Raw genomic sequence first — 26,554 nt, 5'->3', positions numbered from 1 at the left:
CAGCTATACAGTATAATTTTCAAAGCATTCTACAAACACTATTACATATTTGTTACTTGGTACAGTGGAAACTCTTGTAACAGTCTTCTGTGGTATTCTTTTTTACTGCATATCCAAAGTCTGTTGTAAAAGCTGATGTGAAACTATACCTATCAATGTATTGATAAATGTCATCACCTTCAACCTGTTTGGAATTTTGCCCACTGACTTTAGTGGGAATTTATGGGACTCAGTATCTTGAAATATTGAGTCCTGTATCTGCACTTCTAAATTCGGGATGGCTTAAAACAATTTGTTGATCATTAAAGTCAAGAACTAGAACCTAACCTTGCCTATTAATATCTTTATTCATTTTTATCCTACTGATCATAGTGACAGTAGTGCAGGTTGGTTCAGTATTATTTTATTAGTAGTATTATGGTAGCACCTAAAGGCGCTAGTCAAGATTGGGGCCCCATTGTACTAGGTGCTCTACACACACAGAGTAATTTTTTTTCTGCAAAGAATTTACAATCTAAATCGGCAAAACAGACAAAGGATGGGAAGGGAAAACAGGGGTACAGAGAGGTGAAGTGACTTGCCCAAGGTTACAAAGCAGATTAGTGGCAGAGCTTAGACCAGAACCCAAGTCTCCAGAGTCCTGGTCCAGTGCCCTATCTCCTAACAAAACTAACGAAGCATAGTTTTCACAAATCTTGTAAAAAAGATGGTATAGCTGGAGATAATTTATCAGGTCTCCACATTTAAACAAAACTTAAAGCATTGGCATCAAATAAGTAATGATATTAAAATATTTTCCCTTTTCTCATACGCTATCATAAAAAGTTGATATCTCTTTTTTTTGCAGGGAGAGGAAGATAGGGATGGATCTCTCCAGAATTGCTCTGTTCTATATTCTCCCTCTGAAGCTCTGGTCCTGGCCAATGTCAGAGACAGGTACTGAGCTAGATGGTCAATTGGTCTGACCCACCATGACAGTTCTTATGTTATTATCTTTCGTGTGAAAGCATTAGCTATTCTTTAGTAGAAGCAGTTGTGTTCTGTCATCTTTAGGTTAATGTAGAAAATAATTGGTCATCCCTGCCATTAATTATCAAGTCAAAGCAATTCATATGTTATGTTTTTCCCTTACTTAGAAGAGGCACTTGGTGGTGAATTTGAGGGATTTGTTTTGAGTAAAAACTGAATGACGCATAAATATAAAAACACTGTGGAAAAAAACATTATAGGAGCTTCCATTAACTTAAAATCAAAATTAACACTGACTGAACACAAGATATCATCAAAAAGGAAAGGGCATTATATTTTTCTACGAAAATTTATGAAGGCTACGTTGTTTATAAATATCATTTGAAAATGGGCTCCTGTGATCTGATCTTGTCTGAAAAAAGATGCACTTCTGAAATGTGTTAACAAAAATCTGATATATTAGATTACTCTTCCATTCTTGATGTGGGGGGAAGGGACACTGGTTAGACTGGGAGATGAGGCATCCCTATAAGCCTGGCCAGCATGGTGAAGAGGTGTCCCCTTCCTTATGGCATCTTATGCTCACGTGGATGAGAATTGCCTTCGGTAATAGCATGGGCTTTGTCCTACCCTCTCCCTCCCATTGATCATGGTTGGCTCATTTGAAGGGCCCTTCTCTCTGAATTGGCCCAGTCATGTGGCTGCAAGTCTTCAGAAAGCTCCTTCTGGGGATGAGCTGCCACTTTACTGGTGCCCAGCTGACCCTCCCACCCTTCTCAGATACTTAGCTTGTGTAAATTGGTAAAAATTATATACAGAAGTAGAAGATCTGGCTGTAACACTGGCATAAAACTAATGTCAATAACGGAAGAATCAGGTCTTTTGTGTCTGTCAGATGCTTGATGATCATCTATCATAAAAAGAGAAACTAATTAGACACAAACATTTTTAGTGCTGCTTTTCTGAACAATGTTTACTGGCTATGAAAGAAACATTAAATTAAAAAAAACTGCTAGATTAGGATGATCATTCCTTCGTGATTTCGGCAACTTTCTTTAATCTATATTTCAAAATGTATGAAAGAAAAAAGGGCCAAATAAGTATAGAGTCATTCTTATACTGAAGCCTCGACTTTTCTTTTCATTTCCCAGTATATTTGCTTAAATCTTAGCTATACTGGGAGATGAACAGTAATTCTGCCTCGAAACAGTTAAGTCAAATTTATCATTAAACTTCTATAAATGTGTGTATAATCTCCTGCATCATTATTATCATTTGATCATTTTAAGTTATGATGACTCCTGTTAGCATGCTGATTGTGATCTGGTGAATCAAGTCAGTAAACAAATTTAGTGAACAGCACATAATGCTCTGAGTGCATTTGATTTGTAAATACATTTGTAAAATATTTTATTAACAGCAGGTGGCAACCTTTGAAAATTGGATTGTAGCTGTATGGTTTTACCTCTAATTCCACAAATGCAAATGATTTAAAGAATATTTAGTAGGTCGAGACTGGTTTATCTGAATGTCTGCTTATCCAGAAGATTCACATTAATCCTGTGTTAGTGTCCTGTGCAGCACTACTATGGAAAAATTATATTTTATGTCAAAATTTGTATTTCTTTATGATTACTACATAGTTATTTTGTATTGCTTTTCAAATAATGTATATTATATTAAAACTATACACCAAAGAGAACATTTGCATGTAGTTAATTACTCTAAAATATTATTTTAGATTTGTAACTACAATTACTCCTTTGTTGCTGTTGGAACGTGTTGTTCTAGTTCATAGTTTTATCTTCATATTTTAAGTTCTGTTCTTGGGGATGGGATTGGTGTCAGGGGACAGATTTTGCTTCTTAGGAATATGTGGGTTTGAGAACACAGGTTTCAGACCTGATAAGCCCGCCAATTCCTGACCTGCATTGTCCCTACCATTCAAGTCCCGTGTTTCCAGAGCCGAGAATGCAAGCATTGAAACGCAAAGTGGAATTGTTCAGGGGTGAGAGAGACTGCTAGATTCACTTTATCATAACCGTCTTCAGAATTTAGAACACAAGACTTCCAGCATGAAGGACTAGCACATAAAATCACTAGACCACATAGCCCCTGTTTGTTATCTTGTATTTGTCTGGTAATGTTTATTCTGCTTCAGGTCAATGCCTCCACACAGATAAATATAGAAAGATAAATTTGTATTCACCAGCTGTTTTTGCTTAGTCATCACTTTAGTAGTAGCCCAAATTTTTTCTTAAGTGTCACCCAGGAAGATTTAAATATGTGAGCAGGACAACACAAAATATGCTGCAAAATGTGTTTAAATATGTATAGTAAAATTGGAAAGATGTACGTCCTTTTCATTTTAACCACCTTCCTTTTATAATATATTGCTCACATACAGTATTAATTCATTCTATCCATTACAGTAGAGTTCATTCTCCCCTGCTCACTCCCTTATCTTCATTCCATTTGGATGCCCCAGCTGCACGACATAGAGGCCTTTTGTGTGGAGAACAAAAGAAGAAGACTGAATCCGTGAATTACAAACCAAACCAAACCAAACCAAACCAAAAAGACCTAATCTTCTCAGAAGCTGCATTGTCAGTGATGTTTTCTATAACAAATTATGCCCCCCAAAATAATGCAGTTGCACCTATGTTATGAAATGTTTTTCTGGGAGCTTCAATTTTTTCCATTATAATTTTATTTTTAAAAAAATACTTCATCCTTTAAGCACTCATTGGGCTAGACAGAAATAGCAATTGCTTGTCTGGATCAAGGGCATGGTAGGACCATTTATGAAGATTGCTTTTTACGTATTGATCCTACCTCAAATATAATATATTAAAGTGATTTATGTCAGTGAGAAACCACACTGAAATACATACAATAATAGTATTGATATTTGCTTCTCACCAGGGCACTTCTGTTCACTGCATCGTCTGATTTCCTCACCAGTTCCTTCACACTGTTGCCCAGTCACAGCTGCACCTTGACAAATCCTTATTCGCCTTTCCCAGCCACCATCACATGACTTGGAACATCCACTCCAGTGACCCCATTGGTTCCACTGACCGTTAGCTGTTTGGAGGAATGTCATTATTAGAATTGTGACAGACTGCACTGTAAGAAACTATTAAAGCCAGAATTTTCAAACTTGTTCACTAAAGATAGGCTCCAAACATTATTCATGCATGTAAATAAAAATAAAGTCAGTGGCAGGTGTAGGTGCTTGGTGCCTCTGAAAATCAGGCTTCTTTAATTGTTCCTCAGTGAATCACAACTCAAGTTTAAAAAAAATCACTGCACTTAGGCTTTGAGTTAAGCTACTGCTCTGAAGCCTGAACATGAATGTTGTTGTCTTTGTATTTTTTCTTTTCTCTGTATGTACAGTGTTTTCTTATTGTATACATGTGTATGTAAGAAACAGCACAATAAAATATGCTTTAAAATAAAAAAAAATTCCCCGTATGCTATTTAAAGGCCAGATTTTTACATGCCCTGGAAGAGTAAAGCAGTCTTAAACTAAGTGTAAGTATAATTTACTCACACAAGAATTAGTTCCTTTATATACAATTTCTTCTTGTTTCTTGAAATGCATTGTTTTCTAGTTCTCAACTTTTTATTTCTAAATATACTTGTTTTTAAAGAAATACTTATAACGCTAACACATAGGAATGCCAGCCTTTCAGAGGCCAGTTTTTTCAACTTTACTGACATCCCATTGTCGTCAACAGGCTTCTTATGTGAGAAAGGATTAAGGCCCCAATTCCAGAAATGAATCAGTGCAGGAGACGGAGTGCTGTCTATGGGACCCAGACAGGCACAGGGTCAGCCCATGCAGAGAAGTTGTAGGATCAGAGCCTAAATGATGCGGGCCGGCAGGATTGGGGCTTTACATCTCTTTTTAATTGCAAATTAATGACATGAATGTTGCGCTAAGTCAGATTTTTCCACATGAATCATTTCACCTTAGAGGATCCTACTTACCTGTACATTCTGGGTTATGGCACTCTCTGCTTTCAGCCCAAGGACCTCTGCATTCAGAACCTCCATGAGCAGCCGCAGTGCACTGTCGACTTCTCTGCTGCGTGCCATTGGAACACGTCACTGAGCACTGACTCCATGAACTCCACTCTTGCCACTGTCCATCAACTACCACAGCAACACATAAAAGACAAACAAGCCAACATTACCATCAAATCTATGCAGTAACAGAATGGTTAGTTTTATCATAACCAATTTCATCTGCACTTTGAAAACTATTTTTTAAGACAGAAATTGCACCAGAAAGCATCACTTTAAACTTCTTACAACAATGGCGTTTACATTATTGGTGTTTTCATGTTTGTGGTGGGATTGTTTTGTTTGTACAGACTGTATTCTGATACACTGGGTCACATTTCCAGAGCAGGTGAACCTACTAAACGTGCCAATCAAAACTCTGCATTCACACTGACTAACAGCAATTATTCTTTGTGCAAACCATTACCCAATACGAATTCACAAATTTAGCTGGCAATAGCCTATTATTCACCTATTGTCCTTCTTTGAAAATATGGCCTTACGAGTACACCTACACTTAAAAACAACACAGCTGTAAATCAGTAACTTCAACTGCCCACCCTGACTTCAAGAGTCTGCATTTCAGTTCTCCAAGATAGAGAAATCACAAAAATAAAGCAGTGCTGGGACGGCAGCACAGTGTTTTAGGGGCTTGTGATCTCAACAGTTGTAGAGGAAGCAGAATTCTTAAACAAAATTATTGAAAGTCAAATCACTAAATTAAAACTAAATACATCTGTATCTCTCTTGTAACCCCCTGGGGGTTTAGAGAGCACGGCCACTTTAAATCTTTTTCCTGAGGGGGGAATTGCTGATTGTTCCAGAAGGAGGAAGTGCTGTTTGCGGGAAGAGGAGCAGAGAGAGCGGGGAGAGCAACAGGGATGTGTGCCTGGAGCTCCAGAGAGAAGCGTTGCAGCAAGCAGGCCCTGGTGAAGCAACCAAGAACCTGCCCAAAGCCTGGGAGGGACAGAGCGGCTGACCGGGGATACCCCAGAACAGGAGCCAGGAGGAGCACTGTGCCAGGGAGGAATTGCCCAAGAAGGACAAACTGGAGCTGGACCCAATATCACTGCTGCCCAGAGCTGTATGGGGCTGTGATTACTGGGGCTTGTGACTTTGCATTGGGAACAAGGAGGGATGCTGTTAGCTAGTTAAGTGGGGAGGTTGTTGCTCTGTGTAGCTTTGCAGAGAGTGGCAGAAGAGGGCACAGGAGGGGTTTGTTGGGGAAAGTTCACTGGCGCCAGAGACAATGTTCCCTCTAATTTTTGACAGGCTGTGTGCACAAAAAATGTCTTTTGTGCAAATTGTTGTGCTTCTGTGCAAATTTTGGTGCACGCCGTGTGTGGGGGGTTTAGGATCTGTGTGCATGCGCACACGCACACAGCTTAGAGGGAACAGTGGCTGGAGATGACCAGAAGCACCCAAGACTCACCACTGGACTGGAACTTTTCCCTGGACTCCTGAACTCGGTTTGAGGACACATTGCTTGGTGTCTGCCCTTTCAGATTGTGGTACCACTTGGCCCGTGGGGCCTTGTGTTGAATGCAACCCTGTTTTACCGCTCCCCCTATATTTCCCCCTGTTGTTTTTCTCCTTTCATCCCTCTGTAAATAAACATTTCCCTTTCTTATATTCATTGTATTCTTCTGGTGTGTGTGTGTGTTCATTCTGGGAGGGTTGGAACAGGTGCCCCTGGGGTGGAAGGGACTTTCCCTCCTGCATTCCTGTGCGTGCCTTCTCTTGGCCAGAGCTGCCTGCAGAGCAGACTCCATCTTGGCCACGAGGGCGCTAAAGTTACACTCTATACAGTGAAAAACTGAGATTAAAAATGAACCTTTGCCAGTTTGTCAGTCATGTAGTGGCATCTGAGACACCACAGGTTTCCCAGGACCTCAAAGTAAAAATAAACAGTGTCTCACAAACCAATGAGATACAGCTGGTGAATAGTTTGCAAAGGAGGACTCTTCTGGTTTTTGGTAAAGTGTTATTTTCAGGGTTCTGTTTAATACAAGGGCTCTGCACCTCTTCTATGGGCAGAAGTCTATATCAGACAGTAGAGCCTGGCAACCTATTCAGCAGAAAACTGAAGCCTCTCCAGGCATAAAAACTGTTTTTTTTTAAATCTTTTTATCATGAAGCCTTACCAAAGAGGAAAATATGATGGAAACTACATTTTAATGCCTCTTTCTTCGTTGTTACCCATTACTATGTACTATTATTTAGGGCAAGACAGGTGAAGCTGTGATTATAAATTAAAGGTTTTGAAAGCAATTGTATACCTTTGAAATTAATGGGAGTTGATGGCACTCAGTACCATATAGGTCAGACCCCTACTGCATTGTTTTTATCCTACAGTTTCTTTCTCCTTTGTCCTTGGTGTACCACCCCCATTTGCCCTTATTACCTGCAGCAAATAGAAGCATGGGACTGTAAACTCACCTTCTGATACACCATCAAATAGCTCCTTTGCAGAGAGCCAGGCATGATGATTCAGACTGTAGTACTGAATATTGTTCAAGCACATTATAGCTGCTGCTTAAGACAATAAGTAACAATGAGCCGCTACTTTTAAATGTTGCATTGTTATGCCAGGAAAGGGCAAATTATCCACAGGCATGTAATCACTGTGGGTGAAATACACTCCTGTGCAGAGAGCCTGCAAAATTCCTATGCACCACACAAGTCCAACATAAACCCTACTATGACAGTTTAAATGTTTGGGGGTTCAGGAGGAGGCACATTCCTTGTGTTTTCCCTCAGCACAGAAGTGAATTTCACACTACAGTAGCACCGTCTCTACTCCTATTTGGTATTTCTCACTTCCTCAGTTTCAGTTGAGATTCATATATGATATTATGTACTTTTCTGGAGGCTCATGTAAATGTGCTAGGGTTGCATTCTTCCTGCTCACATATTGTTCTTCTCTCTGTGAAAGCAGTGGTGTAGACCCATGTGAATTTCACAATGGTGATGACAGCTTGTGTGTCTTCCAAAAGGCTCAAGTTACCAGAACCAGATTGTGTGAAAAAACTGAACAGCTGGCAAAATTAAATAAATCACAAAAAAGAGGCACAAAAAATTGAAACTTGTCACAGGTCTGGTCCTCGGAGAATCTATTTTCTAATTCTATAGGAACCTGATGCCCTAGTCTTTGATTTCTCTCTTGTTTATTTGTTAACGCAACAGTCTGAAAAGTTATCATTTTCAAAGTGGCAACATTTTTTTGAATTAACACAATGTTTTCTTCTCATTTTATTTTATTTATTTTTAAATTTTGCAAATAAATTTCAATTTTCACTGCCAAAAATATGGGGTGTGAAAATCAGATATTTCAAACCATTGCATAGAGTTAATGGACAAACGTCTCCATAATATCTTGTCATACCGAAGAAAAGCAAAATAAATGGCTTTCCACATGTCTCGTGTTGGGAAACACCTATAACTGTAGATTACAAAATGATGTCAGAGCATAAAAGAGATCTGTTGACTCCTAATTATCAGGTTACAGTTCTGGGGAATGGTAGCTGGCAAGCTATGTCAGGCCGATGAAGAAGGCTGACGTATGTTACCTCTTAAGGGGAATGACTTTTCAACAAAACTTAGACTTTAATGCAAACATCACCATCTTTGATGGGAAGTTTCCACTTATGGACATGTATGTGATATTGCTACCTGTCTCACTCTAGTCCTGAAACCTTTCTCAAAGTCTGGATACAATGATTCATGTCTTTGCAGCAAGTTTATCCATGAGCAACATTGTACTGCATGCCACTCAAAACTCATGACCAGAACTGCATGCACTACAGTGGCCCCATCCCCTTTTAATAGTTTTTTTGCAGAAGGCCCTAGGATTAAACTGATTTAGAAAAAGCTTAAGAGAGAGTATTTGTAAAGTAAAACCTCATGAAATTATTTAGATAATTTCGTCATTTCATTTACAGATATAACTTCTGTAAAGAGTAAAAATACTAGTTAAAAATAATCACAATCAATCCACAGACATTTTAAATTGCACGAAGAAAGTGGCTTGTAATAAAGTCAGTTATTTTATTTTATTTCAGTGTGAAAGGCCAATTTAAAATCTATGCACCATTTAAATGCTTAGGTTTTAAATGAAATTAAAATGGTGTATAAATCTGTGCTGATCCTCCCTCTGCACAGGTGAATAAACTAATATAAATAATTAGAAAGAAAATCTTTGTATCCTAATATTTCTAAATATGTGACATGTACTGTGTGTAAATAAAAAGGTACTTATTTATTATTATTAAGACCACCTAGCAAGGTATATTTAAAATGTACATAATGGATAATCAAAATGAACACACTTGGAAAGTTTCCCCTTTTTCTTACCTTTGGTATGTTGCTTGTCTTCTTAGGTGTCCTTCCTGCACTGGGATCCCCTAGCACAGAATCCCACACCATGCAGAATCTGTTTGAAATCAATGGGACTCCACATGGATACAGGGCTCCTTGATAGCACACCCCAGTGCAGGATAAGTTTACATTGTAAACTCTTTGAGAGAAGGACCTTGTCTTTGTGTGTCTGTACAGCACGTAGCACTAGGGAGTTGCAATCCTGATTGCATCCTTTGGGTACTACCACAATAACAGATGATAATAATACTTCCTACCTATAAGACTTTGCTCATCAAATATCCAAGTGCACAATACGTAATAATAAAGCAAGTCAGAAACAAGCTACACTTAATTACTGTAGCTGAGCAAATAGTTACTATACAAGCTCACCGGGGCAGAGAGCAATATTGCAAGGTTTATGTTGTGTTTCAGGTCCATCACACGATCTTCCCCCATACTGTGGAGGTATACATGACCTTGTTCTTGTTCTTTGGCCTCGACCACATGTGAATGAACACAAGCTCCAAGGTGACCACTCCTCCCAAACTCCATGTACTGTAACAAAGCAAACACGACACCGGTAACATAGAAGATTAAAAATAAAAACAACTACATTCTAAAAGGGACTATTTTGCCCAACATCAGAAAAAAAAACTAGTGTTTAGAAGTTTGCATTATTAGCATATACAAATTAGCTTTAGAAATTCAGTTGACTAAAATAACATCTTATTCTCCATATACTACACTGAGCTTTGACAAATTTTATTTGATCTTTTATGAGTTAGTCTAACCTCAATACAATTAAACTAAAGAAAAAATTGTAAGAAGTATGGCCTACATTTTCAAAGTGACTAGTGATTGTGGGTGCCCAGCTAGAGACATTTTAAAGGGGTATGAGTTTTAGTGGACAGGTAGTCAGCACATGAAAAAATCAGATCCATTTTGGGTGTTTCAAGACAGGTGGCTAAAAGCTCAGACAGCCAAAATCACTAGTCTCTTTTGAAAATATAGTAATTTCTTAGTCTGTGACTCTGGTACATTAAGGACCTCAGCTTGCAAGTATCATGACAGGATATGGCAAGTATCATGACAGGATATGGTCCTAATGTTTGTCTTCAGGTTAGCCTCAGTTTTGCATTATTTCCTGATATGACAATATGTGGGGAATGACCAGATTTAATAATGCATGCTCCTCTACATCAGAGTTTTGGACCAGAATATTTAAATTACTTTCTGAGATTATAATATGATATAAATATATACACATAAATATTTTATATAAACAATGACTTCACAAAACAAATAAGGAATGCTATAGCAAGCATTCTTCCTCATTGTTTTCAATATAGAAGAAACTGATATACATCGTATCTTAGCCTAGATACCCTTACATTGCATTTCTTTTTCAAGAAGAATCTGAGTCAAATTTGAGATGATTCCACATAAAAAGCACACTATAAATAATTAGCAAAATTCTGTAAAAACTCAGTTCCAGAGGAATAACCTCTTTAAAGAGAGAAATCTTGCAAAGAATGTTTTAGTTATATTCTAGTTAATCTAAGAATATGTCAGATAAAATCCAAGGACCTAGCACCCATCCTGAGCAGCAAGTTTGGTATGTGTCACACACACCTCAGTTGTCTCCGCAGGGAATCCCCCCTAACAGGCCATGGAGTGTCTAGGGAGATGGAATGGTGTGCTACAGCCCCAACACATCCATGGTATGGAGCTGAGGATCAGCAGTGACAGATTCTCTGGTTTTGTCCTCACTTTCCCTTGAGCATTGCCTTAGGGAACCTCCATGGACCTGGCTCTCTCCTGTCACAAATCCCTGCTCAGCTACCCCAGTCAAAGCCTTTGTGTTCTCGTGCAGCAAAACCACACTGGTTCTACCACCAGGTGAATCTCAGTAGAGTGGAGACTGGATTTGCCCCATTGGACATAATCATGAAATAATATGCAATGTCAATGGGAATTCTACCCATGGAGAGCTTGAATTTCATTCTCTTAGGAATATAGCAAGGTGTATTTTTCAAAGATATACTGAGATTGAAAGTCTTATAGATAACTTTAGAGAAGACAATTTCTGACAAGAAATGACTAGCTTCATGTAAGTAGATATTTTACTTTTTTTCATCAACATGAGTCCCCTATTGCTGAAAGCTTATTGAGTTGGCCAGATACAAAAGGTCTGCAAAATACTATTATTATTTCACACCCTATGTTTCGAGTTGCTAGCTTCATCAACTTTCTCATCTAAATACTACATCAATATGCATTGCATTAGCAGAAAAATAGGAGCATTCTAAGTGAATGTTAAATTGACAGATTTTAGTCTATTAATCTGAAAAACCTTGATTAACCTTGACAACGTAGTTAAATGATGAAACCCAAAGCTTCTGAAAATTAATAAGCTGATAAATATATTTTTGCCTAAGCCTTTATATTTCATCTGTCTACAACAGGCACTGTTCATGGAGAGATGTTATGATTCAACCACAGCATTTGAAGCACTTTTTCACTGGCAATGCATTACATTTTCAATCTAGCCCTGACTCCAAGGATCAAAATTCTTTTGATTAGATGAACATGAGAAACCAATTTGTCAGTTCAGGTTCTGGAGGGCTGTTAAGAACAGCAACAATGGAATAATTTCATTTGCTGCAGTTATAGCTGAACAAGAGGCTCATGCTGAAACAATGATCTTTTCAAAGAGTACAAAACATATAAAGGTTTCAGAGTAACAGCCGTGTTAGTCTGTATTCGCAAAAAGAAAAGGAGGACTTGTGGCACCTTAGAGACTAACCAATTTATTAGAGCATAAGCTTTCGTGAGCTACAGCTCACTTCATCGGATGCATACTGTGGAAACTGCAGAAGACATTATATACACAGAGACCATGAAACAATACCTCCTCCCACCCCACTCTCCTGCTGGTAATAGCTTATCTAAAGGTTTCAGAGTAACAGCCGTGTTAGTCTGTATTCGCAAAAAGAAAAGGAGGACTTGTGGCACCTTAATTGGTTAGTCTCTAAGGTGCCACAAGTCCTCCTTTTCTTTTTGCGAATACAGACTAACACGGCTGTTACTCTGAAACCTTTAGATAAGCTATTACCAGCAGGAGAGTGGGGTGGGAGGAGGTATTGTTTCATGGTCTCTGTGTATATAATGTCTTCTGCAGTTTCCACAGTATGCATCCGATGAAGTGAGCTGTAGCTCACGAAAGCTTATGCTCTAATAAATTGGTTAGTCTCTAAGGTGCCACAAGTCCTCCTTTTCTTTTTGCAAACATATAAAGCCAATTCTTCCAGGTCAAGTTAAGAATAAATGGTAAATTTTCATTATATTGCAAAAGACACTAAATGGGAAAGCTCTTGGTATTAAGTAGATATGGTCTAAGAGAATGTTATTCAGTTTTTGATATACATTAGGGTTAGGGCTAGTGTTTAGGCTTGATAGTCTTAGATTTGATGATGTCAGAATATTGTAAATTGTCCCCATAAGATTTCATTTCAAAATTGCAGAATTCTCATGAGCTGTTCTTCAAAGCTATTGCACGAGCATCTTGAGCCAAAAATCTTACAAGAATGTTCTTGCAAAATTTTGACTGCAACAAAACCATAACTCTAAAATAGTTTCCTTATGGTTTGGAGTCTGACCAAGAGCCAGAACAATAGCTGAGTTTGGATCTCAGGGTTCAAAGCCAAACCAACCTTTTCTCTGTTCTGGTTTAGGTCCATCTCCTATATTAAAGAAACTGTGGGTTCAAAAGCAAGTCTTCCATGGTAAAACTAGCTCCCTATAATCTTTCTTTATTTGGTATCCAACTAATTGTTGACAGGGTCAATGTTGGTTTATATGTGTATTTCCCCCTTGGATTCGCTGAGAAAATAGTTCATGCAGAGTGGCTATTCTCTAGTCCCACCATCTCCTGGCTTAAACATGCTGAAGTGCAAATCCACAGTGTTCACCGTATGCGACTTCTGGAAGGTTTGAGGGGAGGCATCAGATTACCCTAGTTATCCTCCTTCCAAGAGATTTTGGTAGTTTTTGTTGGATCTTAAGATACCTTCCTTTACTCTGTGTTAAAAGAAGAAAAGATAATTTGGCCAATGATGTTCTGCGACACAAGGCTTAACAACCTCATATAATGAAATAAGAGTGTTCTGGCTGAAATTAGATTTTGGCCGACATTTTCAAAAGTGACTAGTTATTGAAATTATAAAGAATTAAAAAATAGTTACTTCATAAACTAACTAGAAAAGTTCTCTTTTCAATATCGGGAGTAACTACTATTCCCCAAGGTGTTGTTTCAATGCTAATAATAAACAGAAATGACATTCAAGAGAGGAAAAAACATAGAAATCACTGGTCAAGTGGCTTTGCTAATAGTTGGAATACCCATGTTAAGAAACCAGTCTGTGGCCAAGCTCACCACCAGATAATAGTGGGACTAGTGTGTACCACTCTCAAAGCTCTCCCAAAGATAGTAGCACTACTGTACTTGTAAATGTACTTTACTGATATCAGGGAGAAGGATTTGGGGGATATAAAGAGATGGTGACTGAAAATGCACTGCCATCCTCGATCGGGAGGTGAGTTGTTTTCTATATTAGCCATTTAAAAGTCTAAGAGGGAGAGGGAGAGTCCATGCACTGAAGCTCATGGATAGGGGCTTGGGGCACATCCCAGGTACCTCACTGTGTATTACTTTTTTTATTTCTTGGGGGGCAACATTTCTAATGAGGAAACATTGTTACATCTCTCAAAACTGGCCTTTTTTGATGGATCACATTCTGCAATGAGCATTCCCCAGGAGACTGTGCATTCATAGATTATACAGCCAGAAGACAGTATTGTTAATGTTTCGTATGTTTTTTGTGATCAAAGTGAACGTGAGGCATGGGAGCTGTTAGTTGGCTATCCAGATAGTATTTATTGGGATGCAAAAGCTTGTTCTAAATTATAGTATCCACTAACTGCTTGGCATGGATGGTAGAGGTGAATGGAATCGGAAACACAAGTCAGTACCTGTATATACAAGTTGGTGTTTTCTTTGGTTTTGTTTCCCCATCCCCCTCTCTTTTGCTGGCCAACAAACTCTTTTGTCTTGCTTTAACCAGGGGTAACCCTGAGAAAGGGAATATATTGAGGACAGAGGGTGTTCAAACATGCTAATAATTGTATGGCAATCTGAGCATTTCAAGAGTCATTTTCCGGAAAAGTAATGGGTTAAAGGCTCTGATCCTGCAAACTGCTGTTTTGAGCTGGACTCTGTATAGTCCATGTAGAGTGTCCATGTACAGCTATGTAGAGTGTCATTGGAGTCAGTGGGGCTACAGGTGCAGGGCTTTGGCCATGTGGAGCATGTTTGCAGGATTAGTCCTACAAGAAATTAAAGTGAATTAGTCTAAAAAAAGATTTTAAAAAGGGGGGCAGGAGGTCAAAATTGAAATGTAACATTTTGACCAACGTGGAACAAGATTTTTTTTTTTCATTTCATTAATATTTTTGAGATTTTTGACTTTTCATCCCAATTTTGAGATAGGAAAAAAATTTCCAACTCTCAAAAAATATTTGAGCAATGGGAAATCCATTTCCCATCTCACCTCTACAAAGGATAGCTAGAGACAGCTGGGAACCATTACCCATCACGGGTATCTGGATCTAGGAAGTCCTTATAATAAAGCTATGGCGAGAGGCTGGAATTCAAGAGGTGGGAAGCCTTGGTTACTCTGGAAAATGTTGTTGAAGAATTAGGTGGTCATTTTGTGTGTGTATCTTTTTACAGTGTGTTAAAATCACATTCTTTAAGAATTATTTTTGTGCACTTGGGTGATAAATTACTTGACTTTTGCATCACATGGTAATAATGGTGGGTTGTTTGGTTTGGTTTTTGAATGAGAAGGGTTTTGACTCTTGAGAAGAGAGACTACATATAAACTTATCCTAGAAAATAACAGAACAGTTGCAGGGAGGTTACACATTAGTTTTCAGGTAGTGCTGGAAGGACCACGGTAGTGGTCAGAAATCTGAGCTCTGGGCTATGTGCGTGCATGCAGTTCAAAAGGGGCTCTTTAAATAGACTTATGATTGTTTTTTGTAGATTGCTATTATTCCTTCATATTTTGCTATTTTTAAATCAAGAGACGTTCTTACACAATGTATACCACCCTTTGTTCTTTAATGAGCTATCCTAATCTCTCCTGGAAATAATAGGTATTCTTGTATGGACACATATAAAATGGTCCATTCCATCCTTGTTCTGGGGTTCCTACATCATAAAATATTGGGCAATTCATATGGAATTTTCTATCTAGAACATAGTGTAAAATTATCAAAGGTTGACAATAATTCTCATTAAATTAGTTGTTTACCGGATAAGCTGTTTTGTGCTTTTATAATGCCTTTCATCTCAAAAGTTCCCAAAACATTTTAGAAATTGATATACAAACTGTATAGGAATAACCACCATTGACATGTCCCCTCTACCAGGGTGAAACTGCAAGTCCTAACACAAGATAACTGTAGAAGACTGAGTCTACAAATCATTATCCAGTTACGTAGGGCCCCCAGTATGCTCTGTGCCTGGATCTGTCCCACCTCCCTACTTGGAAGGGAAGAATCAATTGCCTTTCCTCATAACCTGCAGACAGCTCTCTGTAGTCCTGGGCTCCTGTGTTGCAGGAAGGTTAGAGAATGCATGTACCTGGAGGGAAGAACATAAGTCTTCGACTGCAAAGATTTCATAGAAAAAATAATATAGTCTATTCTATAGTTCTATTCTTTTTCTGCTGTATCCCACCCCTTATAAGACATACCCCAAAGGCAATGACAGCCAATAGAGCATGAGTATTACTGCAGGAAGTCCAGAATTGTAGTGGAAGCATAGGGCTTCTATACAGGTGGCCATGTGCCTGATGTTGTATGCTCATGGAATCAGGGATCTTGCTGGCCAGACTCTTGGGGTTTTTTTTCATGTGATGGGTAAATCTTACCCCTCCTTGACAGAAGAATGTAGAGGAAATTCCACAAGGGGCATTCTCATGATCTCATGAATGATTCTCATCATTCAGGCCATAGCAAACTAAATGGCTAAACAAATGCAGCGTCTGATGATATGTTAACTTCACCACCACTGCTGATCAGTGGAGTTTTTACATTTACTTAGTGTGTTGGTGTTCAGGATTTCTTCCCATAAAAGTGCAATCTGTATTGTGCCTTTCCCCATCTCCTTTATCTAGAATACAGAAAACCTACAAGCAAAAAAAGGATGATACAAGGATTTTTTAAAAAAATCTGGAACTGAAGGAAAAAAGTATTCTTCTTCAGTTCCTTGGCTGTTCTGAAACAGGAAATAATCACTTACAAAATAAAAGTTCACAGATGAATAAGAAGTACAATTTCCATTCTAATTAAAGTGCTTCTATGCAATTCATGTTTAAAGAAAAAGGTATAGTTTGAAATTCTTAGCATTATACAGTTCAATAACATCCATAATTTTATTGATTGGCTGCTAACACTACCTGGACAGAGGGCAGTGTTATTGCAAACCCTTGATTCTCTTAAAGGGCCGCTGCAGTGTGTCCCGTAAGGTGATACACAAGTTCTGGTTCGCACCTGCGACCCTTGACCACAAGTAACTGAACATGTGCTCCATTGGGCCCACTCTTCAACACCAGATTCACCTGTATTCAAGACAACAAACAAACATGAATACTGTCATGAGTATTAATAAAGATTTTTGTTTGCCAAAGTTTATTATGGCATGCAGGTATAATTTAAAGACAAATAAACCAAACTAAAATAAACTTAAAAGTTAATGGAAAGAAAGCACCTTTGAAAAATGTTCAATGAATAGAAAACAAACACACTTAAAAGCTGGAGAAAAACCAATTTGACCACGTGGCATATTTACAGCTTCCTTTGAATGTCTTTCAACATTCCAGAAACAATACTGCCCTTAGCACATTAAAACAACAGAAAAGTTGAATTTCTCATAGCTAAAAATTATTTATTTTTCACTGATTGTATTTATCTCTCCAGAATGTAGGAAACTAGATGATAGTTTAAGGAATGATGACAGCAGAGTCAAATTTTTAAAAACAAAACAAACTGAAAAGTATTGAATTCCCTTTAGGTGACAGCAGCATTTGAGAGAAGATTCCTGACCCTCTGATTTTACCCATAAACAAAAAAGAATCTTTCAGCACTTTACTGTAGCTACACAGACTGTTAAGCTGAATGGTGGGCTAAGAACTTTGATTTAATATTTCATCATCGTGCTTCATTACTAGCCTTTGATATGGGGATGACCTAAACTGTTTGCTGCTCTAGAAACTGTTACTGCATACAGTAATTACTGCTATTTTCAATGGAGTTATGTAGTCATAACTTAATAGAACAAATAATTTACAGTGAATTACTTAGCCAACAAATATATCTGCTATTTCTGCTCAAAGAATATGTATAAGGAGATTGCAATATCTTCAAATGCATTTTTTATTTAAAAATATCTGACTTTTTTTTATTCTATGGATTATCACCAAAAACAAGAGTCTCCTATTCTTACTCATAACGTGTACTACCTTAGTCTTTGAGCAATCATACTAAAATGAATAGGATTACTTAGCACAAGGTAGTACTCAATATAAGCATCGGTGACAAAATCGGGTCTGATTTGTGAATATTTCCTATTAGAGCTGAGTCATTTGTTGTTAGTGGTGAAATCTACCACACGGTATTACTTCTGTTCCCTGATCTGATGCATGCACAAACATTCTGGTATGACTACTTGGGCAAGGGTATTTAAAATTCATTTTCACTTGTGTCTCTGAAATTCTTTATCTGAAGGCATTCATGCTAGGAAAATACAGAAAGAGTATGAACCTGGCTGAAGCAAATTCATTGAACGATCTCTGTAAGTAATCATGGAATCGTATTCAGCTAACTGTAAAATACAATGCCATGGACCTTATCAGGCCATTGATTTTAAACCTAAGTCCCTTCTGAAACAAACTGGAACTTATATTTAAAAATCAATTTCTTTCCATGATCTTTTATCTTGAAGTAATTATTAAAAATTAAAAATCTTGTTTGTATCTCTCTATCTTTATCTATTCTTCCAAGGTTTTGCCCACAGCAGCAATCACAAAAACTCTGCAGCCAGGAAGACTCAGGTAGTGTCTTCCTTGACTACTGTAAATGTCATATAGTAATTTGTCCAGAAACCAGGCTCTTGTAGCAGGGCATTCAGCCTGCTCCTTTCTCTCCACAAAGCAAGCCCACCACTTTTGCCGCATGTCTGGTCTCCACTACTCCATTAAACAGGAATCCTAAGGATATTCAAAGCCTCCCAGAAACCAAGCACAGCAGAATGTGCCACTTATTGAGTATCAAGCCAGAACAGTTTAGAATTAAAACATACAAATCCTCTAGCCTTTCATAAAATTGTAGAACATTGCAAAAACATCTATGAATAATGACAATTACTTAAGGTTTATTAAGGTGTGAAAGCTCACAAAATGTGAATCTTGCAAGCATTACACTTATTTGTTACAAGGATCAAGTAGAAAATTAAGCATGTTTATTGTTTAATAATCTCTCTTGTGTGTCATTTATGATTTTGATTAGCCTATTACATGACTTGCGTTGAGATCAAAGGAAGAAATGTAGTAGGTATGACTATTCTATAAGCAACCAGTAACTGTAAAAGTTAGAATTATACAATATACGCTATAGTCCCTGTGAAGAATGTAGTAAAAGAACTTATTGTAGTAGCACTTCTATTCCAGGCAAATCCTTCATTTTAGTTTCGTGCTTTTCCTACCACTTTGACACTTGACTTTGCCTTTGTAAAAGTGGTTTAGATGAAAGGTCAAACAGCACAAAAAGTCAAAGCAATGCTTCTCAATTTGTTCCTCATTATGTAAAATAGTCTTATATACTGAATGCAAATTACCCATTATCCCACACAGACCTGGTGACAGTGCACTGGTATTAAAATGCAGAATGCAGTATTAAAAAATTAAAACTATTGGATAACTTATACTGGGGAAAGTTGTTTTTAACCTTCTCGATGTATTGGACAAAAGTAATAGTTTAGTATTAAGGAATGTGATTGTATTTAGTAAGTTTTAAGATGAAAACTGTTTATTGAAAGCCTTGAAGAATCTATGTACCACACAACAGTATATCTTGGCCCCAATCTAGAAAACACTTAAGCATGTGATGAATTTTAAGCATGCAAGTAGTCCCTTTGAAGGCAATGGGACTACTTAGATGTTCAGAGTTTAGCACATGCTTACGTGGTTGCTGGATTGAAGCTCTAAGAAGTAACGTGACATGTCATTCACAAGGAATGGCAATTTTTGTGAGATTAGGAAACATAAAGAACAGATTTGTCTCACAAAATATTCCATTCCTTTTGCACAATCATGTTACTTTTTACTAATCCTTGCTCAAAGAAGCATGATTTATTTGATAATATTTTTCAGATGGGGAAGACACATTATGTAATTGCTAGAAAAATATGTCCTTTATATTATCAAATATGGACTAAAATTTTTCTAGATTAAGCCCAGGCTTTGACTCTGCCTAATCCCAGTTTGCACTTCCTGGTTTTTTTTCTGTTTTCCTTCTGAATATTACAGAAAAAGTCTATGCTCTGTTTTCTCTTTAGCTGTTAGTTACTTTATACCTACCATGTTAAACCTATGACCTCAAATTAAGTGGTAACAAACTAACAATCCTTCTTTTTCCTGAGTTGCTAGACCTGTAGGAGAAAATTCTGTCTGGAATGTCTCATTGATCTGTGAAACACTTACCTGCATTTATATATTCTAAATCCCATAACACTGAAAGAAAGGATAATTTCAGGAACACAAAAATAACGAATATAGGATAATTAAATTATGAAATTATTTATTTGAATTTGTTTATGTTGTACTGCCTTTTTTATGTTGTACACAGCTACACATACAAACACTTTCTTTTAGTACTGCATATTAGGCCTGATCCAACCCTATTGGTGTCAAAGGGATTGGCTCCAGTCTTCGCAAAACAGTACTGAACGTATCTCATAACTATTTTTCCAGCACAATATGCATTTCCTAGAATGCAATTTGTACTTCTGCTGTGTCTTTGCCCTTTCATTGCATGAAAAAGGCATGCTTACAGTTTCACTATAGTTATTTTTAATTATTCTTTATTACATAAAAATAATTAAACAGACTAAAATGACAAGAAATGATATAAACCGAAAGAAATCTATATGATTTCCATTTTCAAAACTCCACTTGTTTTCTTAGTGTATGAGTAAATCTATGAAGTATGCTAGTAAACCCCTGTGGTTCTGTTTAAGAAGATATCACATTAATTTTATCACAAGAAAATGAATACATTACAGTGAAAAGATGAAATGATCACTACAAAGGAAAATCAAAATGAAAAGATGGAAATTAGTAACACTGTTCTAAAAAAGAGCACAGTATTATTTAAAATGAGTTCCCTACAGTATGCAAAAGATATGTCCTTAGAACTATGCATATGAATTTGTATTCTCTGCACACGCATCTCACGTGCTTTCTAAACAGGAGCTTGGAAACCAAGCCTGCATAATTCTGAATTTCCATATCCCACTTTGTTGTCACCATATTTCCAGAGTAGATGGTATTGGTGGTCCATTTGAAAGGCAATTCTCTAAAAGCCATAGAAAATGCACTGCAAATGGATGCATAGTTACTGTTCAGTAGTAGGTTTACAGTTAGTTTATATAAGAAGCTAAAACAGATTATGAAATCTTTTAGGGTAATTATAAGAAATCAAGAAACGGCATTAAATCAAAAGGGTTAGTCTAAATAATAAGAAACTGACATCATCAGTCTGAACTAAATATGTAAGTAATAAGCTCCCGTTGTGCCTAAAGAACAACTGTATGAAACCGAGGAACTTCTGAGATAATTTCATCCATTTATGCCTGACATATAACTGCAGGCATCTTCCAGTATTGTTGATTGGGTTCATGCATAAAAGCAGCCCCAGGTACTGGTGGGAGGGCAGCACCATTTGTCTTCTAAAATCTTTATAAAACTGGATCACTATAGATTTTTATATATTTATGTTTACATTACTTACTATACGACTTCTGAAAATCTGTTAAAAGTGTAAAGCATTCTACATCTAAGAAAGTCAACATGCAACTTCACTAAATGCAATCATAGCTCATTTACTAAAATGAGTATTAAACTTGAAGCATTATGTAGGAAAGATGCAGGCAATCTTCTAGGTTAGTATCTATGGAATACAGTGTACATCGTTTCAAATCCATATAATGGTTATGTGGCACAAGGTTTCTGATGCAGTAATTTCTGAGATGCACTGTTATTACCCTATAATTAGAACAGGACAGGACTTCAGTATCTTAGGACCTGATCCACCATTTATGAAGTCTATGGGAGTCTTTATTTTGACCTCAAAGGGAGCTGGATTGGATCCATAGATACTATTGCATGGTAATTGTTGGTAAATGCTGACGTTTTAGAGACAAGAGCTGGGTGTAGATTCTTTATGTAATATTTTGTTCTCTTTATCTGAAGAAGGTGCAGTTGCTAAAATAAATTTGGAAAATATGTCTTAGACATAAAACTGTTAGATAATTTGCACATCGAATTCATACCTATTTATATATTTAGCAATTATTAATCTGGAATCTAGAGAATAGAGTATTATGTTGGGCCAAGGACACTAAGTGCTGAATACATGCACATTAAAGTGTCCTGATAATTAATTAATATGATAAATGCCCAAAGAAGGGATTAGATTTCAGTTCTTCTATTTATATTAAAATTCTAATGCACTTCCTTAACATTTATTTTTTGAAAAATGTTGATATATGGTCACTGTAAGCTACAGTTAATCTCTAAACTGGACTGTGTCTTTCATGTGTAAGCCTGCTTTAATTATTAAATAAACTCATGTTCATATTAAATCATTCAGTATCCACATTCACAATGCATGTTTTTATATGTTCTACCTAATTCTCAGCTACTTTATTTATGGACTTTAACTGGTGGAAAAATAAATAAATAAATGGTTCAAAAATATCAGCTTAGAAAACTGACAGGTATGCAGTAAAAGATTATGGAACATGCAGTGGCTTTGCTAAAATTAACAACAGTAAATAGAAAAATGTAACTAATGTATTACCAGTTTGTGCCATAAATTTAGCAGCATCAGCTTGTTCCTGAGGGACCCTTTTCTCATGAACAGATCGAGGTCGCTGACTTTTAATTGTATGATCTCCCATCATTCCAAATTCTAAAGACAGAATAAAGGTTTATGAAAGCTTGTGTGTAGACATTTCTCAAAGGTACATACTGTCTCATGCAATATGTTCCTAAACATACCTGGACATTACCGGTAAAGTTCAAATGATCATGGCAATTATCAGCTTATTTTGCTATACTCATCTTTTAAAAACTATACTTAAATTCATGTTTGCAGAACTTTAAACATGACTTTATTGTAAGAAACAATAAAAACATTCAATGTAGTGACACTTGTACTATAATTCAGCTGCATGTTACAAGACAAAAACAATTATTCAAATGGAGACATTATATTCTAATATTTTAAATCAGTGCAAACCACACCAGAAAATTACCACGACAATGTTAATTATTGCTGTTCTGTGACAGAGCCCAGTTCCTTGTGCAGAAAGCTCCCATTCCTGCACACATCCTTCAGACTGATGGACTGGCAAGCAGCTTTCCATGAGAATGGTACCAATGCCACATAATAAAATGGCCACAATCTGCTTATTATACAGACCAAATTCAACAACAGTCATGGTTGTTCCCTTCATTGCTTTGGAAAACACTCAAGTATAAAGACTCTGTGGGTATGTCCACACTGCAGCTGGCGGCGTGCCTCCCGGCACAGGTAAACAGATGCACGCCAGTGCCGCTCCAGTAGCACACTCAAAATAGCAGTGTGGACACTGTGGCACAGGCTAGCTACCTGAGCATGGACTCCGGGAGCAGGCAGGCTTGTGCTTGGGCAGCTAGCCTGTGCTGCCACCCGTATTACAACATCTGCACTGCTATTTTTAGTGCACCTGATTGTGGAAGGCAGAAATGGCCTAGGTCTACTCCAGTTAGAGTGAGTCTGTCTACCCAGCTCGGAAGCATGCTCCCAGCTGCAGTGTAGACATACCCTGTGAGGTCCAGAGCTATATTTTGCCATCAATTTTTAAACAGAACTCCCCATTTATTTCAAGGGGGGAATCTGCATAACAATCAGTGGGATAAAATGGGCTTCCGTGTTGAAGCCAACAGTTGTTGATTTTTAATCCCAACATTGCCACTACTTCCTTTTCTGGCTTTGGACAAATTCATTCATCCAGTGCTCCCTCTGCGATTGCATGTGCCATGGAAGTGGTATTTCTGCCTCTGAAACATGTTCCCCTCTTTTCCTCACAGGTGTATAGAAAAGCCTTCTGCTCTCAGATGCTCTACACTCAAACCCAGTGGGGGTTGGGAGGCAAGGGGCATAGGCAGGTGATCCATGAGGCAAGGAGGCAATTCTCTCTACTGAAATGTGAGAATGTGTATGAAACTCTGGAAGTTTAAAAATTCAGAGTTGCTTCTCTGAAGGCAGGTTACTTGCAGAGAGAGAGAACGGAAACCTAAGTCTCTTCATCTATAAAATGCGGGAGATGATAATACTTACCTTCCTGCCCCAAAAGGTGTGGGTCAGGCTTTTACAGAGTTAATGTCTGTAAAACACCACATAAGCACTAAATGCTATTATAAAACAGATTATTTTAGTGTAATTTTTTAAAAAATCTCATTCTCATACCAAGATTGTCTCAATTTTTAGTGTTAAGAAAATATTAATAAACCACAACCATACAATTTCAATAGCCAATCAGCAGAGAGGATGGATATTTTTTGGCCTTTTCTGATAATTGTCAAGATAGCATTTCAAAATCACTATTTGTCTCTGTAAATATTCTTTTATTAGCTTCTTTTAAATTAAAAATGTAACTATTCATTTGAGAATAACAGCGTATTTTGCATTCTAAAGAGAATATTTGAAACATATAATTAATAAAATATTTTGTGAATTATATATGATATGTTAAAACCTAGAAATATTTATTACAGATAATTAAATTATTTAATATATATTTTAAATTCCCCCCAATTTAAGGAAGTTTTTCCTTTTGCTGGGCACCTTTCTCATTCATGTTGTGATTTTATATTTTCTAACATAAATTAACAATGGGATCTTTATTAGAACAATTTGGGGAGATGTAGTCTGGATGTCCATTTAAACTGAAATAAACAACAGAGATTTCGTGGCAGGAGATCTGATATATAGCTCTCAGCCACTGGTAAGGGGCTGGGAAAGCAGAACACTTGTGATCTGCAGATTATCTGGAGAGAGCAGTTTGCTTCTTGAGCACCACCCATGTATTGAGTGATACTGGCACCATTCTTGAAGAATGCTGCTTACCCATCTTTCAGCCCCCCCCCCCCCCAAATGAGCGCAACAATGGGAATCCTTTGCAAGAAGAAGGCATTCCAGAGGCATACAGGGAAATGGTAGTGCTTTGGCCTCAGTCCTGCAAAATGCTGAGCACCAGGCTTCAGTTTTGTCTTTGTTACACCAGCATTACAATGGTGTGACTGCATTCCTGACAACGGAGATATTCATGGCCAGGAATGGCAACAGAGAAATATGCTTTATACGGACGGAAGTCATCTAATTTTATCCAAACTTCTCTCTTTTCCTCAATAAACAGCAAACTTTCCTTTTAATTTACAGATGAATGCACATTAGCCAGTTTTCAACTTATCTATCCACAGTACATTGTGTATTTATAGAGCATCAGTCATGCTCAGTAGTATCTCTTGTAACAATTATATACAATATTTTCTCTATATATTTTGTCAGATATACCACAGGAGTTATGTAGTCCTCTCATTTTGCATATTTAGTTCAGGTACTTAACCAAATACTGCACATGAATAACATATGATAACAGGAAGTGTATTGTACTAGTATCAATGAGAACTTAAAAGGCAACAATTACCTCACTAAAACTCAGATTTCTCATATGAAAATTGGGGCCAAGTACATTTTCTTAATGGGATCCAAAGTGTTTATGTGCATATCTCTATATATCTGAAACATCTATGTATATATGACAATCAAGTATTTTAACTAAGAGCTTGTTAAACATTTTGCCAAAAGTTCCCCTGGAAGTACAAAGCAAATACTAACTAAAATAATATGATTTCTCTTCATTTCTAGTTCCCATCTAATTATCTAATTTTAAAAGCTGAATAGTCATGTTTTTCCCCCTCCAATCCTCCAATAGCTTGTGGGAAAGCAGACCCATAAATATATAACTTTTAATATTTTCTGTGTTGCTAAAATATTGCCAAATCTCACCTTAGCTTGAGGGAGCTGTATGTGGGGAAATGGGAATGGTGATAGAGTCGTACCACATTGCTAGACATTGTCTGGCACATAGGTATCCTACAGTTACAGGTTTAGATGGTTCAACACAGAATGCTGCAATATGTTCTGGTGCTTTTAATTGCATTTCTGAGCACGGGAAGTTTGCTCACTCTTGCTATTCTTGGCTAAATCTTGTTGCTGTGGGGGAACATATGTCCCCTAACCCAGAGACCATGAATCCTTGGGGATATAGGTTTCTGACAAGCTCTTCAGCTGTATATACCTTCTAATGTTCTCGAGTGTAATGGAGAGATCCTTTCCAGCTCTTACCATATGTCATAATTTATTAATGTGAATTAAAATACTGCATTAAACAGTTGCCTTGAATCATAAACAATGCTTTCTTTCACCCAAGAGGACAGATATATCACCTGGTCCAAAGCCCACTGAAGTTATTGAGAATCTTTCTGTCGCCTTTAACTGGCTTTTGGATTAAACCCATGCTGTATAAACCAACCAAACAGCTTTGATGTTTGCACTATAATGGTAATCATACTCGGATGTTCTGTCTGGAACCAATCTGATACAGAAACGCTTCCACAATCTATGCATACAGGAGTGGAAATTGTGTGTGTTGAAGACTGTGAATAGACCATTGCCAGCTCAGGAAGTCTATATGTATAAA

The 26,554-nt window shown here is 37.3% G+C and overlaps 1 protein-coding gene across 5 annotated transcripts in view; it reads right to left on the bottom strand.

Annotated features, from left to right (window-relative positions):
- Positions 1-26,554, bottom strand: part of ADGRB3 (adhesion G protein-coupled receptor B3) — a 621,597-nt gene that overhangs the window by 342,723 nt on the left and 252,320 nt on the right. For all 5 annotated transcript variants that reach the window (XM_073336359.2, XM_073336357.2, XM_073336356.2 and 2 more), the window contains 5 exons: positions 22,606-22,716; positions 16,926-17,087; positions 9,790-9,954; positions 4,966-5,130; positions 3,892-4,056 (listed from right to left, as the gene is read on the bottom strand). In XM_073336359.2, the coding sequence (XP_073192460.1) occupies positions 3,892-4,056; positions 4,966-5,130; positions 9,790-9,954; positions 16,926-17,087; positions 22,606-22,716 (768 nt within the window). The remainder of the gene's footprint in view (positions 1-3,891; positions 4,057-4,965; positions 5,131-9,789; positions 9,955-16,925; positions 17,088-22,605; positions 22,717-26,554) is intronic.

The sequence above is a fragment of the Lepidochelys kempii genome, chromosome 3 (assembly GCF_965140285.1).
Source record: "Lepidochelys kempii isolate rLepKem1 chromosome 3, rLepKem1.hap1, whole genome shotgun sequence".
Classification (NCBI taxonomy): Eukaryota; Metazoa; Chordata; order Testudines; family Cheloniidae; genus Lepidochelys; species Lepidochelys kempii.
Note: the sequence above shows the minus strand (reverse complement) of the source record. Positions and strands in the feature narration are given on the sequence as shown.